At 33.5% G+C, this 18,935-nt stretch overlaps 3 protein-coding genes across 4 annotated transcripts; all 3 read left to right on the plus strand.

Moving 5' to 3' along the window:
* The first annotated feature begins 686 nt into the window (after positions 1-686).
* On the plus strand, positions 687-4,905 carry LOC126668073 (serine/threonine-protein phosphatase PP-X isozyme 2). The gene is made up of 8 exons (XM_050361292.2): positions 687-935; positions 1,166-1,318; positions 2,176-2,238; positions 2,315-2,400; positions 3,159-3,234; positions 3,318-3,586; positions 3,665-3,743; positions 4,478-4,905. The coding sequence occupies exons 1-8, from the start codon at positions 795-797 to the stop codon at positions 4,526-4,528; spliced, it is 918 nt and encodes a 305-aa protein (XP_050217249.1). The 5' UTR covers positions 687-794; the 3' UTR covers positions 4,529-4,905.
* A 761-nt stretch (positions 4,906-5,666) lies between these two features.
* On the plus strand, positions 5,667-8,773 carry LOC126668072 (putative BPI/LBP family protein At1g04970). Its single transcript, XM_050361291.2, has 6 exons — positions 5,667-6,350; positions 6,719-6,858; positions 7,162-7,513; positions 7,597-7,845; positions 8,046-8,171; positions 8,440-8,773. Exons 1-6 carry the CDS (start codon positions 5,934-5,936, stop codon positions 8,626-8,628), a joined length of 1,473 nt encoding a protein of 490 aa, XP_050217248.1. The 5' UTR covers positions 5,667-5,933; the 3' UTR covers positions 8,629-8,773.
* A 2,690-nt stretch (positions 8,774-11,463) lies between these two features.
* LOC126669207 (uncharacterized) lies at positions 11,464-17,186 on the plus strand. Of its 2 annotated transcripts, none has more exons than XM_050362612.2 (7): positions 11,464-12,132; positions 12,267-12,648; positions 13,269-15,169; positions 15,410-15,523; positions 15,811-15,965; positions 16,378-16,499; positions 17,004-17,186. In XM_050362612.2, exons 1-6 carry the CDS (start codon positions 11,665-11,667, stop codon positions 16,424-16,426), a joined length of 3,069 nt encoding a protein of 1,022 aa, XP_050218569.1. In that variant the 5' UTR covers positions 11,464-11,664; the 3' UTR covers positions 16,427-16,499; positions 17,004-17,186. The 2 variants fall into 2 exon arrangements, with proteins under 2 accessions (XP_050218569.1, XP_050218571.1); XM_050362614.2 differs by having other exon boundaries at positions 17,014-17,186.
* Positions 17,187-18,935: the final 1,749 nt, after the last annotated feature.

An 18,935-nucleotide genomic window follows, 5' to 3' on the forward strand; every position in this document is an offset into this window, starting at 1 on the left:
ACAACAGGCAATGGAAGTAGGGATGGCAATGGGGCGGGGTGGGAACGGGGAAGCCATCCCCATCCCCATCCCCGTCCCCATTTAATTAACGGAGATAAAATCATCCCCGTCCCCATCCCTATGGGGATCCCCGTTCCCCGTACAATTAAATATAATTTATAAATAATTTTATTATTTTCATAAGATATTTGAAAACAAAATCATTATAAAAAATACTATTACCTTTTGTAATATTATATATTTATAACTAAATGGAAACTAATAAAAAAAATTATGTTAAATTATTTAAAATTATAAATAACATACTAAAACTTATAATATAATATAAATATACATAAATATAAATCGGATCCCCATGGGGACGGGGATGGGGATCCCCATAGGGTGGGGATTATACTCCCCGTCCCCTTCCCATCTCCATGATTGGGGAATGATTTTTCCCCATCCCCGTATTCATGGGGGTAATTGGTGGGGATTCCCCGCCCCATTAGGAGCGGGTCCCCACGGGAAATGGGGAATCCCCTCCCCATTGCCATCCCTAAATGGAAGGGCACCATAGCAAAAAGACAAAGGATAACAGTAACTGTGGGCGAAAATGTAAATAGAATAAATACAATCGGAATAAATGGAAAATCAGATAATAAAAGGGTACTATAGCAAAAAAGGAAAATAAACAGTATACCACATACTAATTATTGATGACTCATTATCTCGAGATTCAAAAATCCCCAATTTTTCTGTAAAAATTCATTCCAATTAGGGTTTTTGTTTTTGCTGATTCAGGGAGAAAAAAAATGTCAGACCTAGATAGACAAATAGAGCAGCTAAAAAAATGCGAGCCATTAAGAGAATCAGAAGTGAAAGCTCTGTGTCTTAAAGCCATGGAAATCCTCGTCGAAGAAAGCAACGTTCAACGTGTTGATGCTCCCGTCACGGTTAATCTTCTCAATCCGTTACTCTGCTTCTAATTTTTCTTTTATTTTTTTCAATTTTTTTGAGCTCATTCTGTTAGGTTTAGCTGGTTCAATCTAATTTAACGGTTAACCTTGAATTCTGGCTTGTTTAATATGTCATATTATGAGAAATTTCTTTATTGTGTGCTACTGTTTAATAAATATTGGAATTTGTACTGTATATTAATTTTGGTTTTTGTTGCTGTGAGTAGATATGTGGAGATATCCATGGGCAGTTTTATGATATGAAGGAGCTTTTCAAAGTAGGAGGGGATTGCCCTAAGACTAATTACTTGTTTCTTGGAGATTTTGTCGACCGAGGATTTTACTCCGTCGAGACTTTTCTGCTTCTACTTGCTCTTAAGGTACTATTCTTATGTCTGGATGATTATGCTATTGATGTAGTTTTCTTTGCAATTTTTAGTTGAATTATTCAATTTAACTTGTGTAGTAGAAGCATGGTCGTTCAATTCATGTTTGCACTGAAAATTGTGTTGTTTGATTGTTTTTGGCAACATTGATAATGTTGTATGAAGCCAATGGCTGTGTTAAAATGTTATTGCTCCTAGCTTTCTAGACTTTTTGGAAGCCATTAAAACTATCATTAATCTGATAGGAGAATGATAGGCAGATGTGGAACCTGAATCCACTGACCAAGTTGAATTCTTGGTAATATTCCAGGCTTTTGGGATTGTCTTGCAAAGATTTGTGGAAAGTGATAGAATAGAAAGATTACAAGGAATTGAACTTAACATGTGGTGGTTACTGGTTACTGGTTACTGGTTAGGAAGCTCCCTTAAAAAGTAGCTTTTGATTTCAGGAAATGTTGTATGATATTATAGAAGGAAGGAAGGAAATTGGGGAATTTCATAATGAGTACTTGATAACGAGCACTATTTTAATGCAGGACTGATGACTGAACCAAAACTGATAAATTGTAACTATGCGAGTTTCTGAGTTCGCCATGTTATCATTCTATCATATGGTCTTCATGTTAACCTTAAATATGTTACTTTCTTTGAAGCATTGGCATGAGCTCTTTAGTTATGCGTTTTCTTACTTGACTTTTAAATATCATATCTTTAGCATTTGTTTATCTTATATTTTAAACCTCTATTCCTGTTCATCCAGTTATTGATGTTTTATGTAGTTAGCTTAGCATTGTTTCTTATCACTGCAAGAACTAATTCTGGGTCTTATACTAACAATTTGCATCCAACAGGTTAGATACCCAGATAGAATAACTCTAATTAGAGGGAACCATGAGAGCCGCCAGATAACACAGGTTCTACATTTTAATTGGTTTTCTTATAAACATTTCTGTTCATTGAGGTGTCAATCAGCTAATACTTTATATACAGGTTTATGGATTTTACGATGAATGCCTGCGTAAATATGGCTCCGTGAATGTTTGGAGATACTGCACAGACATTTTTGATTACTTAAGGTATGCCAATGCTGATTGGATAAAACTCAGGGTTCCTTTGTGTTATTAAAGGTTGAATGGTGTAAAAGACTATGGGCTTGGGAGAATTTTGTGGAATGTGGTTAACCATGTGTGCAATTTAGTAACTGTAAGTGATTTATTAATCTCATGACTCTTGGTTGATGGAAAGATTTTCATTCATTGGCATGGTGACCAATTTAGTAATTCCAGATAGAGGGCTGTAATAGGTAAAAAATGTATTATTTTTCTCATGTTGGCAAAAAATCATTTTCTAGATTTAGATTCTCTGTTGTATGAGAAGCTTACTGTCTGATGAGTGTGACTGGTGTACGATTTTGAGTTTTAAAGGTTAACAAGTCAGTTTTGCTGCTTTAATGAAATCACACTTAAAATACCATTTATATCATTCAACTGGCTGGTGTCCTAGATTTGATTTGTTTATGCGGTTTGGTTGGAGACATATTCGATTTACTTATGTAATGTCATGGGTTTGGTGAAAATTTTCTTAAAGTAATTCTTGATAAATAGATACTGCATGATTTTTATTTTATGAAACTAATGAATTCTGTGATAAGTATTGGGCTTCAAAATTGTATATGTTGCCTTTTTTATTATTACTGCAATGGAAAATAATGCTATCTAATATTTTAGTAAACGAATCCATTTTCTTTCTCTTATTCTTTATTTTCCCATGTGTGTTAAATTTATTCCTAAGAAGCTAAACACTTCTGAATAATATTCTTCCTGGTTGATTACAGTTTATCAGCTCTCATTGAAAACCGCATTTTTAGCGTTCATGGTGGTCTTTCTCCTGCCATATCAACATTGGATCAGGTTAGAGGATGATGCATCATGATTATTGACATATATCTTTTGAAGTTATAAATAGTAAATAACTTATAGGGTTCTCTTGCCAGATCCGAACTATTGACAGAAAGCAAGAGGTACCTCATGATGGTGCAATGTGTGACCTTCTCTGGTCTGATCCTGAAGATATTGTAGATGGTTGGGGTTTGAGTCCACGTGGTGCTGGTTTTCTATTTGGCTGCAGTGTGGTCACATCTTTCAACCATGCAAACAATATTGATTATATATGCCGCGCTCATCAATTGGTAATGGAAGGATACAAATGGATGTTCAATAACCAAATAGTTACTGTCTGGTCGGCTCCAAACTACTGTTATAGGTAATGCACCATATACAATTCTTCCCTTGTATTTGTTTTTAGTGTTTTAGACTAAAGGTTTCTCTGGATTTGCGGCAGATGTGGTAATGTGGCTGGAATTCTTGAGTTGGATGAGAACTTGAACAGCAAGTTTCGTGTTTTCGATGCAGCTCCACAGGTTTGTACAATTCTGAGAAATGATTTCAAAATTATTCTGATATCTGATGGTTTTAAGCTGCAAAACCATGGCAGCGTGAAAGTTTATCCACATTGCTAATATACTAGGTAGAAGTACAAATGCGAACGGAAACGATATTTCCCAAAATATAAAAAACTGAAACATGTAAATAATAAAAATACAAGAGTATTATATTTATAGGTTTTAATTCTTATATAAAATAAAGTGTTTTTTCATATCTACAAGCAAATGATCATCAATTATATTCAACTATGATTAGTTTCTAATTTAAAAATTGAGATCATTTGCTAGAAATAATACAAGTTTCATTATTGGAGTGAAATACATTGAAAAGGAGGGAAAAATATGAGAAATTTAAGTTTGATGGTAAATAAGAAAAAAATGAAGGGAACCTAAATCTGCGCAGACTTGTAGTAGGCTTTTTTTTATTGAATGAAATACCATTCATTTGAAGAATCAGGTTTTCTAAATTTAATTAATTAGGAAATGGCAACATAAATATCAGTTTTCAAAACATTTTGGAATATTAGGAACTCTATTTGAAACTAGTTACTGTGCTGGATAGGTAATATATCTTATTGGCCATCTTATAGTGGCTGAAAAATGCACAAATTCCTTCATGATCTGTTTTTTGAAAAAGCTGACTGTATATGGCTTGTATGTGTGCATTAGCTGTTCTATTTAACATTTCCTGATTTATTTTTTACGTGCAGGAATCAAGAGGCGCACCAGCCAAAAAACCGGCACCTGATTACTTCTTATGATACAATGTCAAAGCCTTTTATCGTCAAATACAATTCTTATTGATCGCAAAGAACAACTACAGTGTGGATAGTGAAGAAAATCTGGAGCAAACAGCAGAAGAATTCGAGAGTGGTATAACCGAGTGATCGAGTCTTGAAACAACCCGGAGGACCTTACTTTGATCTCTCGGGTTTGATTTTTTTCGAATTTCCACTTCCATTGCCGCTATTTATTGTCTCTGATGATAGTATTCTTGTATACCAAGTCAATCATGGAAACATTATTTGGGTATAGATTAAAAGGGTGGTGTAAAAGAGGGTTTGGTTTGCATTCATTTGATGGAAGATTGTTTAGTGGACACGGAACAAGTGTAAGCTCTCAGATTTGTTGTGCTTTATCCTCTTGGCCAGGGTGTGCATTCAATTTGATTCTAATCGAATTAAAAATACTCAAAAAGAAAAACAAAAAAGATCAAATTGAACTGAAAAAAAAACTAGTCAGTCCAGTTTGTACAATGTCATCAATTGAAAAATCATTTTCTTTTAATATTAAATTGAACTGAATTGAATTTATTTGTTTGGTTCAAATTTTGCATACCTTACTCTATGCCATTATTTATTGTCACCTCCTTTCATATGCGTAATTTGCTTGCAATGTTTTTCCGTTGATATTGGTAGAGCATCTTTTGCCCTATAATTTAACCGTAATACCCAAAAAAAATTGCAATCCCAGAGAAGACATTCAACTACCAAAAGATCTATGCAACACAAAAGAAATATAAAATTCTAGAAAAAATGATTAACACATTCCAAGGTTTTTGAACTTTATGTTTTTAGTTTATTTGATCTTTGAACTTCTATTTTATCTTATTTGGTCATTGAATTTTACATTTTTATTTTATATGGTCCTTGAACTTCTATTTGGTTTTGTCTAGTCCCTAAATTTGGTTTTTCAGATTTCTATTTGGTTTTGTCTGATCCCTAAATTTGCTTTTTCAGATCCTCAATAGATGGAAGTTCAAGGACTGGATAAATTAAAAATTTAATAAAATAGAAATTTAGGAACTGAATAAATTAGAAACGTAAAGTTAAGGAATAAAAAAGATTAGTTGAAAGTTTAAGCACAAGATAAACTAAAGTTGTAATGAGTAGAGAAAGAGGACATTAATTTGTTAAACTCATAGGCATGTACTAAGAATCTTGTTCTTAGATGCTTCAATCCAGACAAAGCAACACATCACAGGTAAGTTTTGTTAACGCACAGTGCACACGTGTGGTTCTTATTTATAGCCGAAGTATCTTCAATAGTCAAAGCTATATGCCAAAATAATGGACAAAACTCCAAAACAAACATTAATAAACCCTTTATTTGTTCTTCACTCTCTGCTTTGATTGATTTTCATGATCCGTTGGATGATTTAATTACATGGGTATCTTCTTAAATTTATTGGTTTTATCATTTTTATTGATTCTTGCTCCTGCGAATACCACCACCACCACCACCCATCTTCAATCCGCCGATGAAGGGTTCATTTCTGTTATTTTATCCAACAAAGGTATCGCCAAGGATATTTTAGTAAAAAAGGCAGTGTCTTCCATAATTCCACTGGACTTGCCTGATATAGAAAAGTCTAAGAAAATCCGAGCTATCGGAAAAGTTGACGTTGTTCTTTCAGACATCAGAATAAATAGTGTTGGCATCGGCTCTGCTTCTGTTCAAACTGGAGAGGATGGTATTTCTTTAGCTGTTTTAGGTGCTACTGCTGATTTGACCATGAATTGGAAATATTCTTACAAGAATTGGGTGGTGGTTATTTCCGGCAGTGGAGCTGCTTCTGTTCAGGTATTTTTTTAGTTTGGTTTTTCTTTATTTGCTTTGAATTTGGTTTGCTGTGTTCTTGTTTCTATATTGATTGAGCTTCAATTATAGAAAATTGAAATCATGTCAATTGGACGCTAAGTAGCACGGAAACTTCATTCGATCAACAAGGCTTTCGGTTTCAGTAACGTGTCGGAAACTTGACATTTCGGACACGGAAATTTATTTTTAAGGAATGAAACCTTAAACTAACACTGTTTCGCCTTGTTCCTGCATAATTAGTTGTCTTGATGTTTACTTTAAAAGATTATGCTTGATTGTCTTGTTTCTATGTCATTGATTTTTGGTATTGAATTGACTGTATAGAGATTGATGATTGTTATTGTGCAAAGGTTAAAGATATGGAAGTTGGGGTTACTGTTAGTTTAAGAGAAGAAGATGGAACTCTTAAGTTGTCTCTGATGGACTGTGGTTGTAATGTGAAAGATATGTCTATCAAGTTGGATGGTGGAGCATCTTGGCTTTATCAATTGTAAGCAATTCTTTTCCTATAATCTGGTTTTCTTTGAGAACCCGTTGTTTCAAGAATAAGTGTGCATTCGGTTCGAACTGAATTAAACCAAACCAGTCGTTTCAGTTGGTGTTTTCGGCTCAGTTTTGTTTTGTACCAAAAATGAATTGGATATGTTTTACTTCCAAAAACGAACAACTGAAAACTGGACTTTTTTATAATGTCAAAACGAACCAAATTTGTTGGTTCGGTCGGTGTAGTTTGGTTTTTACGCACCCCTAGCAAGATGTGATCTTACTGCAATTCTCATCCTTAATCTTCCAGGATAGTAGATGCTTTTGAAGGACCAATAGCATCTGCAATAGAAAAAGCTATTTCCAAGAAGATCAAAGAAGGGATATCGAAACTCGACTCTCGATTGCATTCGCTTCCAAAGCAGTACTCTGTAGATCATGTTTCTGCAATGAATGTTACTTTTGTGGGTGATCCTGTGCTGACTAATTCTTCCATTGAATTTGATATCAATGGATTGTTCACCGCGCTGGACAATGTTTTCATTCCTTATGATCAATATGGAAAGATACAAGCTTCTCGTTCCTCAAAATGTCCGGCTAAGATGATTCGAATTTCATTACATGAAGACGTTTTTAATACAGCTGCAGCTGTATACTTCAATGTAAGTTCTTATCTTAAAAAAATGTTATTGTGCTGTGGTTAAGCAGTTAATCTAACAGTTCTTCATCTAATTTTTTCGGTCAGGCAGGTTATATGCATTGGACTGTGGATAGATTTCCGAATCAATCCGTCTTAAACACATCGACATGGAGATTCATATACCCTCAACTGTACAAGCAGTATCCGAACGATCTTATGACACTTAACATATCACTAACTTCTCCACCAGAGATAAAAATTCTATATAATAATATCAACACCACCATTTACTTAGACGTGACCGTCAATGTTTTGGATGTGAACGGAGCTATAGCAGTTGCATGTGTATCGTTGGTATGTTGTTCTCTTGCTACTTTAATTCCATTACCCTTTACTACTCTTTGGCCATACGCTGAAATTGAATGTTTAGAGCTTGAATATAACTTCGCGCCTTTTCCGTTTCTTGATTATCTGATGCGCCCTATATCTCGTGGGAGCAGAATGCTACTAATACGATGTTCTTGATACTCCATACGTGCTCTTTGTTCGTGCAGGTAGTTAAAACTTCATGTTCTCTTCATATTTTGAGCAACAAGCTAGTTGGCATCCTAAAGTTAAAAAACTTTACCGTGTCGAATAAGTGGAGTAAAATCGGGGACCTGCATATGCATCTAATACGGGTTAGTTATTATCTCGTTCATAGTAAATCTGTTATCTTCTGCAATGTTTTTAAAAGTTTCAAGTTTTCTGTATATTAGTCAATTATGTAGTACGGAAACGAGGAACGCCAAAACAAAAAATGGCTAAACAATATTTTTTACTAAAATAAATTATAATTATAGTGTCGGAGTTTCATAAGCATTTTCAGAAATGGAAATGAAACGCCAGAAGTTCCCTGCAACATAATTAGTTTGTTTAATCTCACAAAGTATGGTGAACTGTTTGCAGCCGGTAGCTTTCGCTGTTCTTGAAACCATATTCATCCCGTATATGAATATTCACATGATGAAGGGATTACCTTTGCCAATTCTTCATGGATTTACACTTCATAATACTGAAATTCATTGCAAGCCTTCAAAGATGACGATCTGCAGCAATATCGCGTTCTCGCATTGGGATTATCTCAGTGATCAGTAGTTAATGATACTTCAATGCTTGTACAGAAAATTGGTTAGATTCATATGCTATGGTAGGTGTATATAAATATGTAGCATAATAAAACAGTTTGTTTAAGAACTTGATCAATTCAATTCAGCATTGAAGTTGTGCAGTGATGTGGTAATTTATTGTAAGTTCTTAAATTATGTATATATGTTTTCTAAGCTGGGAGTGACAAAAAAATGTTTTATTTTATTAGTGCATAAAATGATAAAACTGACCTAACTATCACCAATTATTATACCCTTTTGGTGTACATAATTATAGAAATTAAGGTAAAAGGGCGATTTTATTTAATGTTAAACTTTACTAAAAGGGTATGAATGGTTAATTTCTTGAAAAATAAAAAAACAAAATAAAGGATACGAATTTTTTTTCTTAAAAAAGGTTATGATTATTGAAGTACAGTTTAGCAATACATGGGCTCTCCGTCTGTAAATTATTAGAATATGACTATAATATGGTACGAATTAAATTTATAAATACTTGGTAGTAAATAGGTATTTATTTGAATTTTTTTAAAATAATTAATGGGTTAATGTGTAACAATTAGCAATTTGGGGGCTATAGTCCCTCTCATCACATTATGCAGTTCGTTATGTTCCTGGTGAAAGTAATATGCAATTTGAGAACAAAAAATACCAATTCATCAGGTTTAATTATTTAAAATATTTCACTGATTTTTTTTTGTTTATGCAGTTTTTAAAAGGGTTAACTGCAAATTAAATCATGAACTTTATCCTGATTTGCAATTACAACACGGACTTTAAAATTTGACAATATTATTAATCAACTTTCATTTTTTGGCAAATTGATAAACCGAGGTAAAAAACACTAACGTGGACATTGTAATATACAGTTACGTGTTGTTGCATGATTGGTCGGTGCATCCATTTGCTAAAAAATGAAAGTTGATTACAGATATTGCCAAATTTCAAAGTTCATGTTGTAATTGCAAATCACGCTAAAGTTTGTGATCTAGTTTGCAACTATAACTTTTTAAAATGTTCAATTTTAGTCATTTTTTTTAATTTTCAATTGCAATTTAAATTAGAGCCATTTGTTTAATTGGAGCTGAAATAAGTTCACTTTTATATTGTTTTATATCGTTCCATTTTGTGTTTTTATGAACAAATAATCGATTCAACCTCTCAACTTGGCACGATTAAAAAGTAATTTTGGATGTTTTTGGATCAAATAGACATGCAACTTGCGCCTTTCAGTCAAAAAACCCCTCCCCCACTCTCAGATAAGCAAGTGAGTTACACTCTCCAAAAAATTAAAAAAAAATTAAAAAAAAACCTCAATATTTTATTTATCTCTTAAATTAATAATTAATAATTTTAATTTTTAATTACATTTTTTAATTTTTAAAAATTCAATAACTAATTTAATTTTTAATTAAAATAAAAAATCTTTTTATACTTTTTCCCTCCTTCTTCCCTTCCCTTTTTTTTCTTTTTTCTTCCTTTCTTCTTCTTTCTCCTTGTTCTGATCACCACCGTCCGCCGCCGCCTCCGTTCCCCAACACCTCCTCAGACGAGTCTGTCCCCCAACCTCCTCAGGCGAGAAGCTGCTGCTTCTCGTCTGAGGAACAGCAGATCTGCGTTTTGCTGCTCTTCGAAAACAAGGAGGAGCAGATCTGCTCTTCCACGTTGGAGGAGCATATCTGCCCTGAGCCGCTGCTCCTGAGGAGCGGTTTTCTGAGAAAGGGATCAGATTGTGACGGAGCGGGGTCGCGGTTTCCGGTGGTTTAGAATTTAGGAGTTTAAATAAAATAATTAGAGTAATTAGGTTTAATTGGAATTTTAATTGTGTTTAATTAAGGTTGTAATTGTGATTAATTAGAATTAATAAGCTTAATTAGCAATCTCACTCTCTTTTGAGTATGTTTTTTGTGTGTGAGAGACTAATTAGGGCGAAAGAGGCAAGTTATGTGACTGTTTGACTCAAAAACGTCAAAAATGACTCATTTGATATTTCGTGCCAAGTTGAGGGGTGAATTGATCCTTTTTTTTATGTTTTTATCATAAAACATTTCAAACATGAATCAATATGAAGGACAATTTGAATTTTTTTTCACTCCAATTTTAATAAATGGCTATTATTAACACTAAAACTTGAAAAATATGCTAAAAATAAACATTTTAAAAGACGCCATAAACAAAAAAAGTCAAATATGTGAGATATTTTTGAATGATTAAGCCGATTCATTATGATTTCTCATTATATATTGCATGGTTAAATTTATTATAGCTATATGCATAATAAAGGTTTTAGTACTAATTTTCATTAAAAAATTAACACTTTAGAAGTTTAATATTTTTAATTTTCATTTTTAATTCTATAAGTATTATATAACCCACAAACTTTATTAATTCCTTTTATGATATGAGTTAATTGTTCAAGATTTTTATTAGATTAACTCATCATGCAATTTCAATTCAAAACCAACAAATTTGAAAAAAATAAATAGAAAATATTTTAAAACCAATTAAGATATTTATAATTTAAAGTAAAATTAAATACAAAAAAATTGTGTTCCTCTAATCATTATTGGTTAAATAAAGTTCTTTCAACATTTTGAATAAAGTAAATATAAACATACAATTTACATTTTTATTTTCTCATATGCCAACATAATAACATTTTTAAAATAAATTAAATTCACTAACGAAAATAAAATTAATAAATTTGTGAATCCACTTTGCTTTGCCTTTTCGGTTCAATCTAATAAACCGGGTACCTCACTCCTCAAACAAGCCGGTTCACTTAAACCCTTATAAAAAGTCAAAATCCCTAAAAATTAACCCAAATTCTTTTTAACGCTTATTCTCAATTTATCATTCCCTCTGCTCAATTCTCTATTCTCTTCAATTATCAAATTATAACACCAACTTATTAAATTTTTTTACCCGCCAAAATAACCCAAACTTTTCAAGCTTCAACGTCACAAAAATTTCAAATTTTAACCTAAACCCATAGCCCTCTCCGTCATCCGTCGTCGTATTAACCATGGAGTCTTCTCCTGCAACTAATAATGTCATCGACGTGGATGAAGAAACCGTTTGTGTCGTTAATAACGGTAATAATAATGCTCAATTGGAGAACGAGGTTAAAAAGAGGGATTTAGAGAATGGGGGAAGCGGAGAGGAATTAGGGTTTCGGTTGGCGAAAAAGGCGAAAAGCGGAGGGGAAATGCAGAGAGTGGCGGAGATTGTTTTGGTGTTGTCGGCGATGGCGGGGATGAGAGGAGGGAAGAATCCGACGGAAGCTGAGGTTGAATTGATGGAGGAAGCTAGGGCAAAGTTGGTGGAGATTTGTACAGATTTGAAACCGGGAGATTTAGTTGCTAATGGTGCAATTCGGCGTGTTATTGATGATTTAGGGCTTAATTGGAAAGCTGCAGATCAGAGATTGGGTCAATTTAGAGGACCTACTAGGGTTTCTATTAAAGATAGAGTCTCTGGTCTTAAAAATAAGGTAACTTTTTGTTTCTTTTGATGTGTTTGTGTATGTGATTATGTTGGGTATTGTATGATTTTGTTATATTAGGGTCATGGTATTTTAATTTTTAATGTTGCAATAAAATGTGCAAACTTTTTATGTCTCCCCAGATGGAAGAATCTAAGAAATTTACAGTACCGTCTGCTACATATACATCTCAGATGTCACAGCCAGGCTTTGGTACAGTGGCTGACAACCGTGGTCCGTCCCATTCCATTCGCATGTTTCCATCAGATAAATCCGTTGCTCCACCATTATCATCTGGGGGGCCTCCTAATTCTTCAGCTTCAGTGCATGTTTCGACAGCAACTTCTGCATCTGTAACTTATTACCCAGTCACTGGTGAAGTGAGAGCATCTACAGTTTCCGCAGGTCTACCCGGCAGTTATCTAGGAAGGGATACATCCGCGTTCGCAGGTCCTAGAGTTGAAAAACCACTTTTTAAACCAGAGGGAGGATCAAACGGGACTTCTTATGCTCCGCAACTGCAAGGTATTCCTCTAGTTTTTCTCTTCCTTGGCATCTTTTGACTTCTAGATCCAGCAATGATGGTGTAGTACCATTCTTTTTTCTTTTTTTATGTTGATAGATATCATGTTTTAATTTCTGAACATAGTGTGGTTAATTCATATATAATTCAGGAAGATGTCATCAAGCAAAAATAAGTGTCTGGGAATATTTAAAGTGCATTATTTTAGTGCAAAAGTTATGGTTAATTTTGATATCATTGTATATTATAGGAGTCGTGTCTTTCAAACTTTATGAGATGATAGTAACTATGTATTAGGGTTTCATCTGCATAGAATACCTTTTCGTTGCATATGCATAAGGTCATATTGTAAATTGTAATGATTCAAGGGGAGTTGTTCTATATTCATTCTTTGCTTTCTCAGCATGCAAATTTTTCCTTATCCTGTGTGCATGCTTCCATATGTGCATGCGAAGGACATAAGACGTTGGATAGAGAGGAGGGAATGGGTTAAAGTGAGGGTTTGAAGTAATGTACCTCTTTCAGAAGTGAAACAAAACTTTATACATTGTCTTCTTCATCTGCTCTTCTTTCATTTGCAAGTCAAAGATACTTACACTCTTATTAAATTATTTTATTGCAGTGAATGCTTCTGCAAGTCAGCCAATGATGCATTCTCAGCCAAATCAACCCCGGTCTTTACAATCTCATCCTCTATCAGCCAAAACTACACATGAGGGAACTGCTAACATGGGTACATTACAGGCTGCTTCTCAAGCTGCAAGAGGTCAAGCATTTAGACCATTAGTTGCTCAAAGTCCATCTGCAATTTTGCCTAGTATACATCAACCTGTACAAGGTGTAAAGTTTGCTCAGCCACAATCACATGAAATTGCTAAAATTGTCCAGAAGTTGTTGCAACCAAAACTTCCTGAACATCCCACATGGACTCCACCTTCAAGAGATTATATGAGTAAGCCTCTAGCTTGCGAAATGTGCGAAGTTGCTGCCAACGAGGTGGAAACTGTGCTTATTTGTGATGCTTGTGAGAAAGGTTTTCACTTAAAATGTCTAGAAGCTGCGAATCAGAAAGGAATGCCAAGAGGTGGTGAGTGGCATTGTTTGAAATGCTTGGCTTTAAGCAATGGAAAGCCTTTGCCACCTAAATATGGGCGTGTCATGAGGAGTATAACTCCACCAAAAGGGCCTTCTACTTCAGCTGGAGCTCAGCCATCTAATCTGGCTGGAGTTCAGCAGTATATTCAAGCTGGACCTCAGCTGCATATTCCACCTGGATCTCAGCCACCCAACTCAGCCGGACCTCAGCTATCTAACCAAGTTGGACCTCAGCCATCTAACCCAGCCGGACCTCAGCCATCTAATCTAGCCGGACCTCAGCCATCTAATCCAGACGGTTCGAATCCAGCCGGACTTCAGCCATCGAATCCAGCTGGTATTCAGCCATCTAATCTAGGTGGATCACAGTTATGTGATCCAGCTGGATTTCAGACATTTGATGGACTTGAAACTCAGCCATCTTATGTATCCGGACATCAACCATCTAAACCTGCTGGACCCCAGCCATCTAATTCAGTGGGAGCTCGGCCATCTAATTCAGCTGGATTTCAGCCATCTAATCTAGCTGGGGCTCAGCCATTTAATCCAGCTGGGGCTCAGCCATCTAATCCAGCTGGGGCTCAGCCATCTAATCCAGCTGGGGCTCAGCCATCTAATCCAGCTGGGGCTCAGCCATCATCAGAAGAGAAAAAAGAAAATGTAGTTCAAGAGGTCAATCAAGAGAAGTTAACAGAAAATGGCAGCTCTTATTTACACAGATCTGCATTGTCTAGTCCTATGAGTGCCACATGTGCAGCATCTGATTCAATGACGCATAGTCTAAGGGAAATGACTTCGAATAGTATCACATTGACTGTGAAAGGTATGGATCAAGGGAAGTGTGTTGGAAATGATCCAAATAACATGTCAAAGGGTGCTGTCTCTAATTCTCCTTTTGTTAGTGCAATAAGTGATAGCTCAATTCAGCTAATGCAAGTATCTGAATCACGCGAACAGGATGAGAGATCAGTTTCTGAATCAAAATTACAGTCCCCTGCTATTTTATCTGAGATAATTAAGTCTGAAATTTCCATACCTTCCAACATCTTACAAGATACCGAACAAAGAGAACTGTCAAACACTGGTGAAGTTCCAATGAAGACAAGTCAGGATAATTGTATGGTTGATGAGTTTGAGAGTGTTAGAGGCCATAAAGATTGTGCTTCAGCACCAGATGTAAAGCAATGTGAGCATGATGTAGCCCATGGAAATTCTGTTGGAAGTTCTGAAGCTAATGATGAGGCGAGAAAAAATTCTGGCATGTCTTCTAGTGGTGTCAGCAACGTTAAATGGAACGGCAGTGCACTTAAAGCAGCAGATGGAAAAACATTTTATGAGTCCTGTTCTGCTGGTGGAGTAACATATAAAGTGCAGGATTATGCTCTTTTTAAATCTAGTCATGAAAAACCGACACCCTCTAAGCTCCAGGCAAGTGATATACCAATAATTCCATCTTATTCTTACTGCAATGGTGATTCTTGTTACTAGAATGTAAGCATTAGACGGTGGTGTTGTCTGACACTAATTAAATTCTGGAACTGCATGCTTTTGAGAGGAGTTGGTTTATTTCTAGAATGTAACATTAGAAGTTAGTTTTGGTGGTTACATTCTGTGTGATGGTTGTTGTCTGAGAGTTGTGTATATTGAGGGGTTGAGTTCTTATTGCAGGCAATGTGGGAAGATATTGATACTGGATTTAAGTGGGTTACTGTGCGTCAATGCTACTTTCCAGCTGATTTACCTGAGGCTGTTGGCCATCCATGTGCCCCTGAAAGCAATGAGGTGAATTATCTTTGCATTTCTCTAATCTTGAAGTTTGATCATTTGCACACAGTTGAGTGTTTGGATACACTTAGTAGGTTGTTTATCATATTGGTTTTCTCTCTCATGTATGCATACATCCATGCATGTAGATCTTTTTTGAAGAAATTATATCAAATTCCAATTAGTGATTTTGTTGGTTGAATTCAGTTCTGGTTTATTAATTTCTGAATTTGCATTTTGAGAAATGTTATGTGTCATTGTGCTGTGTTTTCATGTAAATCTAACTCCATGGTTTTCTGGAAAAGGTATACTGTTCTAATCATGAGAACTGCATAAAGGCTGACTTGATTGAAGGTCCATGTGAAGTCCTCCCCCCTACCAAGTACCAAGAAACCAGTGAAAGGCGGACCCAGTTAGAAACTGAGGGTAAAAATGAATCGCGGCCAGTCTTTTTATGCAAGTATGTCTCTTTATCTCTTAATTGCAAACAATTTCTAGAGAAAAACTGCATCTCATTCGTCTAAATGTGTGTGTGTGCATAGACATGAGATGGCAATCGCTTTCACTGCGTAATTGAGAACACATTCTTATTCTCCTTGCATTTCTACGTGTTTGTATACATCAAGAGCTAAAGCACAGTACACTCAACTCTGTTTCTGTCGACCATTAAGGGAATGCTGTTTTCTGATTGACAATAAGTTTTTTCTACAATGGTGATAACATTATTATGAAATATTTTTATTTTTTAAACCAGAGCTTCAGAATAGTAATGAGAGCATCTGAGCATGTATTATACCACTTGTTTTATTTCTGGTAAAATTTAACTTTACCTGGTACTTTTTGTTTATCTTTTGTTCATTTTCTTTTTGCAGATGGTTTTATGATGAGTGCAAAGGAACTTTTCAACCTGTTTTCAGTTAGTCATTCATGCATATATTTTGATACACATTGAAGTCTTAAGTTTTGGCAGTTTTAGGGTGCTTCCTTTGATCAGGTAAAACTCATGCTCAATATGCAGAAAAGTATTGCTATATTTAAGAAAATTAAAGTGGCTTGTTTATATTTGGGGTAATGTAAACTATACATGTTTTCTCAGTTTAATCACGAACTTTAAAACGTCTCAGTTGTATGCATGAAGTTTCATTTTTTCTCAATTCGACAAATAAATCACACCAATGAATGAGTTTTATATGCATCGAACTGAGAAAAAATAGAACTTTTTGCATACGACGTTTTAAAGTTCGTGATTAAATTGAAAAAACATGTATAGTTTATGATTTTATTTAACATTACCCTTAAAATTATGGAGGTCATCTACCACTTCATACTACGGCGTTTCTTTTTAAAAACAATATAAAATATTTCAAACCGAATCAAACGAGTCGGTTTGATTTTCCCGATTCAGTTGACAATACTACTTTTTATACTGCTCATTATCTTAGCATCTCGCAATCCTCTTGGATTAATACTGAGGTTTTTGTTTTCTTCGTTTCTCTAGAAAAATACAGGAAAACCTGGATCAAATAGGGCCTGCAGAAACTGTGATTTGTTAGATTTGACACTCCGGTCTTGTACAATACATAGGCACTAGTTCAACTCTACATTATTTTATTTATTTGTCAAATTTTTGTAGTGTACTGTGAATAATTATTAGTAAATTGTAGATGTAGTGGTTCTTCTCCATTTTTCTCAATAATAGTATTTTTTTTCCCTTTTGAATTATTAGGTGTTAGAATAAGTATTAGAATATTTTCTCCAATTGCCAATGATAAAAGTCTACTTGGTTTGCAAATGAGTAGCTTCCTAAACATAATTAGCAGAAGGTGTTTGGTTTACTTGTGGGAGTGATTCCCTCATAACTTGAGCTATCAAGACATGCAATTTCCACTCATCATGCACTTAAAATTTTATTATGAATGGATAATAATTATATTTAGTTTAATTATATGTGAGTTGCAAATGTAATCCTTGCCAAGTTGCTTTTTCTTAATGAATATGTATGTTTTATGATAATACTTTTTCTTTTATTTTTGAATATTGATAAAGCTATTGATGAAATTAATAATTATGCACTAAGACTGAATTAAATTAAATAATCAAATTGAATTAATAAATTTAGTTTGTTATGGCATTATATTAAATTTGGGTTTACAATTTTGTTCGGTTTTAAAAGTAAAAAATATCAGTTTATTTTTCATTTAAACCCAATCGAATTAAAATATCAACCGAACCAATTGGTTCTATTTAGAGTATTTAAATCCTTATAAATTTGTTTTTTTTAATTTTAATTTGATTTGGTTTGATTTAGTTTAATTTGAACCAAATTAACACCCTTAATTAATATATTATGTATAAGAAATTATGCTAGGTTAGGCTAATAATTTTACATTTTCTAGCAATTATACATATTTAGTTAATTTCTTCACTTTTTATGATATATTTCTAATTATGGATTAATTTATCATAAAATAAGTTAAAGAACTATAATGTAATTTATTCTTACAAATTCATGAATCGCTATAATTGACATAAGATAAAATGAATTAATATATTCACAACTGTGATGAAATTGAAAAATAAATCAAGAATATAAAATAAAACTTCTCAGTCCTATAAAAATAGTCAAACTTGCAATTTTTGGATATCGCACGATATAGATAAACTTGTTGTTTCTATTTAAGTTGAAATACCAATTTATCATTCACTATTGTTGATTACTTCTATTATACTCTCTTAATTATCATTAATAGTTATTTCCTTCAATAAAAAGTTGATTAGCATGAATTTATTCTTAATGCCAAGAAGCGACTAGTATTTAAAATATATGAATAATACTAATATTTAAATAATTAGTTTATGATATAATCGAAAATTTAACAAAAAAATCAATTTAACTACTATATCTTATTTCTTATGCAAAACAAATTTTGCCTATTTTAATTGAATGGTGGGAGAACCAATTACTAGATTCATTAATATAGTAACTTTTTATTTTTCTATTAATTATATCCAAGCAACAAATAATAAAGATAAAATAGACAAAACAATAATTATTTGTTATCTTAAATTATTTATGAAAAATAAATGTATCTTTGGATAAAAACTATAATTATTTTAAAACAACCTTTTTTAATGATAACATAGATATTTTGATGAAAACTGAGACATTTTCTCAAATATCTTATGAATTTTCTCTTATTATAGACTAATCTATCTAAAAATAAGTTAAGTGATTAAAATATATTTTATTACTAACAATTGGATCTTTCATCTCTATAATTAATTATTTACCTATAATTGACAGAAATTATAAAATCATCCAATCAAAATGGTATATTTTTATTAATAACATATTTTTTATTTTTGTTGTAATTTTAGATGTACCAATTCATTTTATCTCGGTTAACTTATAAAATTAATGAATTAAATT

The sequence above is a fragment of the Mercurialis annua genome, linkage group LG2 (genome assembly GCF_937616625.2).
Source record: "Mercurialis annua linkage group LG2, ddMerAnnu1.2, whole genome shotgun sequence".
Classification (NCBI taxonomy): domain Eukaryota; kingdom Viridiplantae; phylum Streptophyta; class Magnoliopsida; order Malpighiales; family Euphorbiaceae; genus Mercurialis; species Mercurialis annua.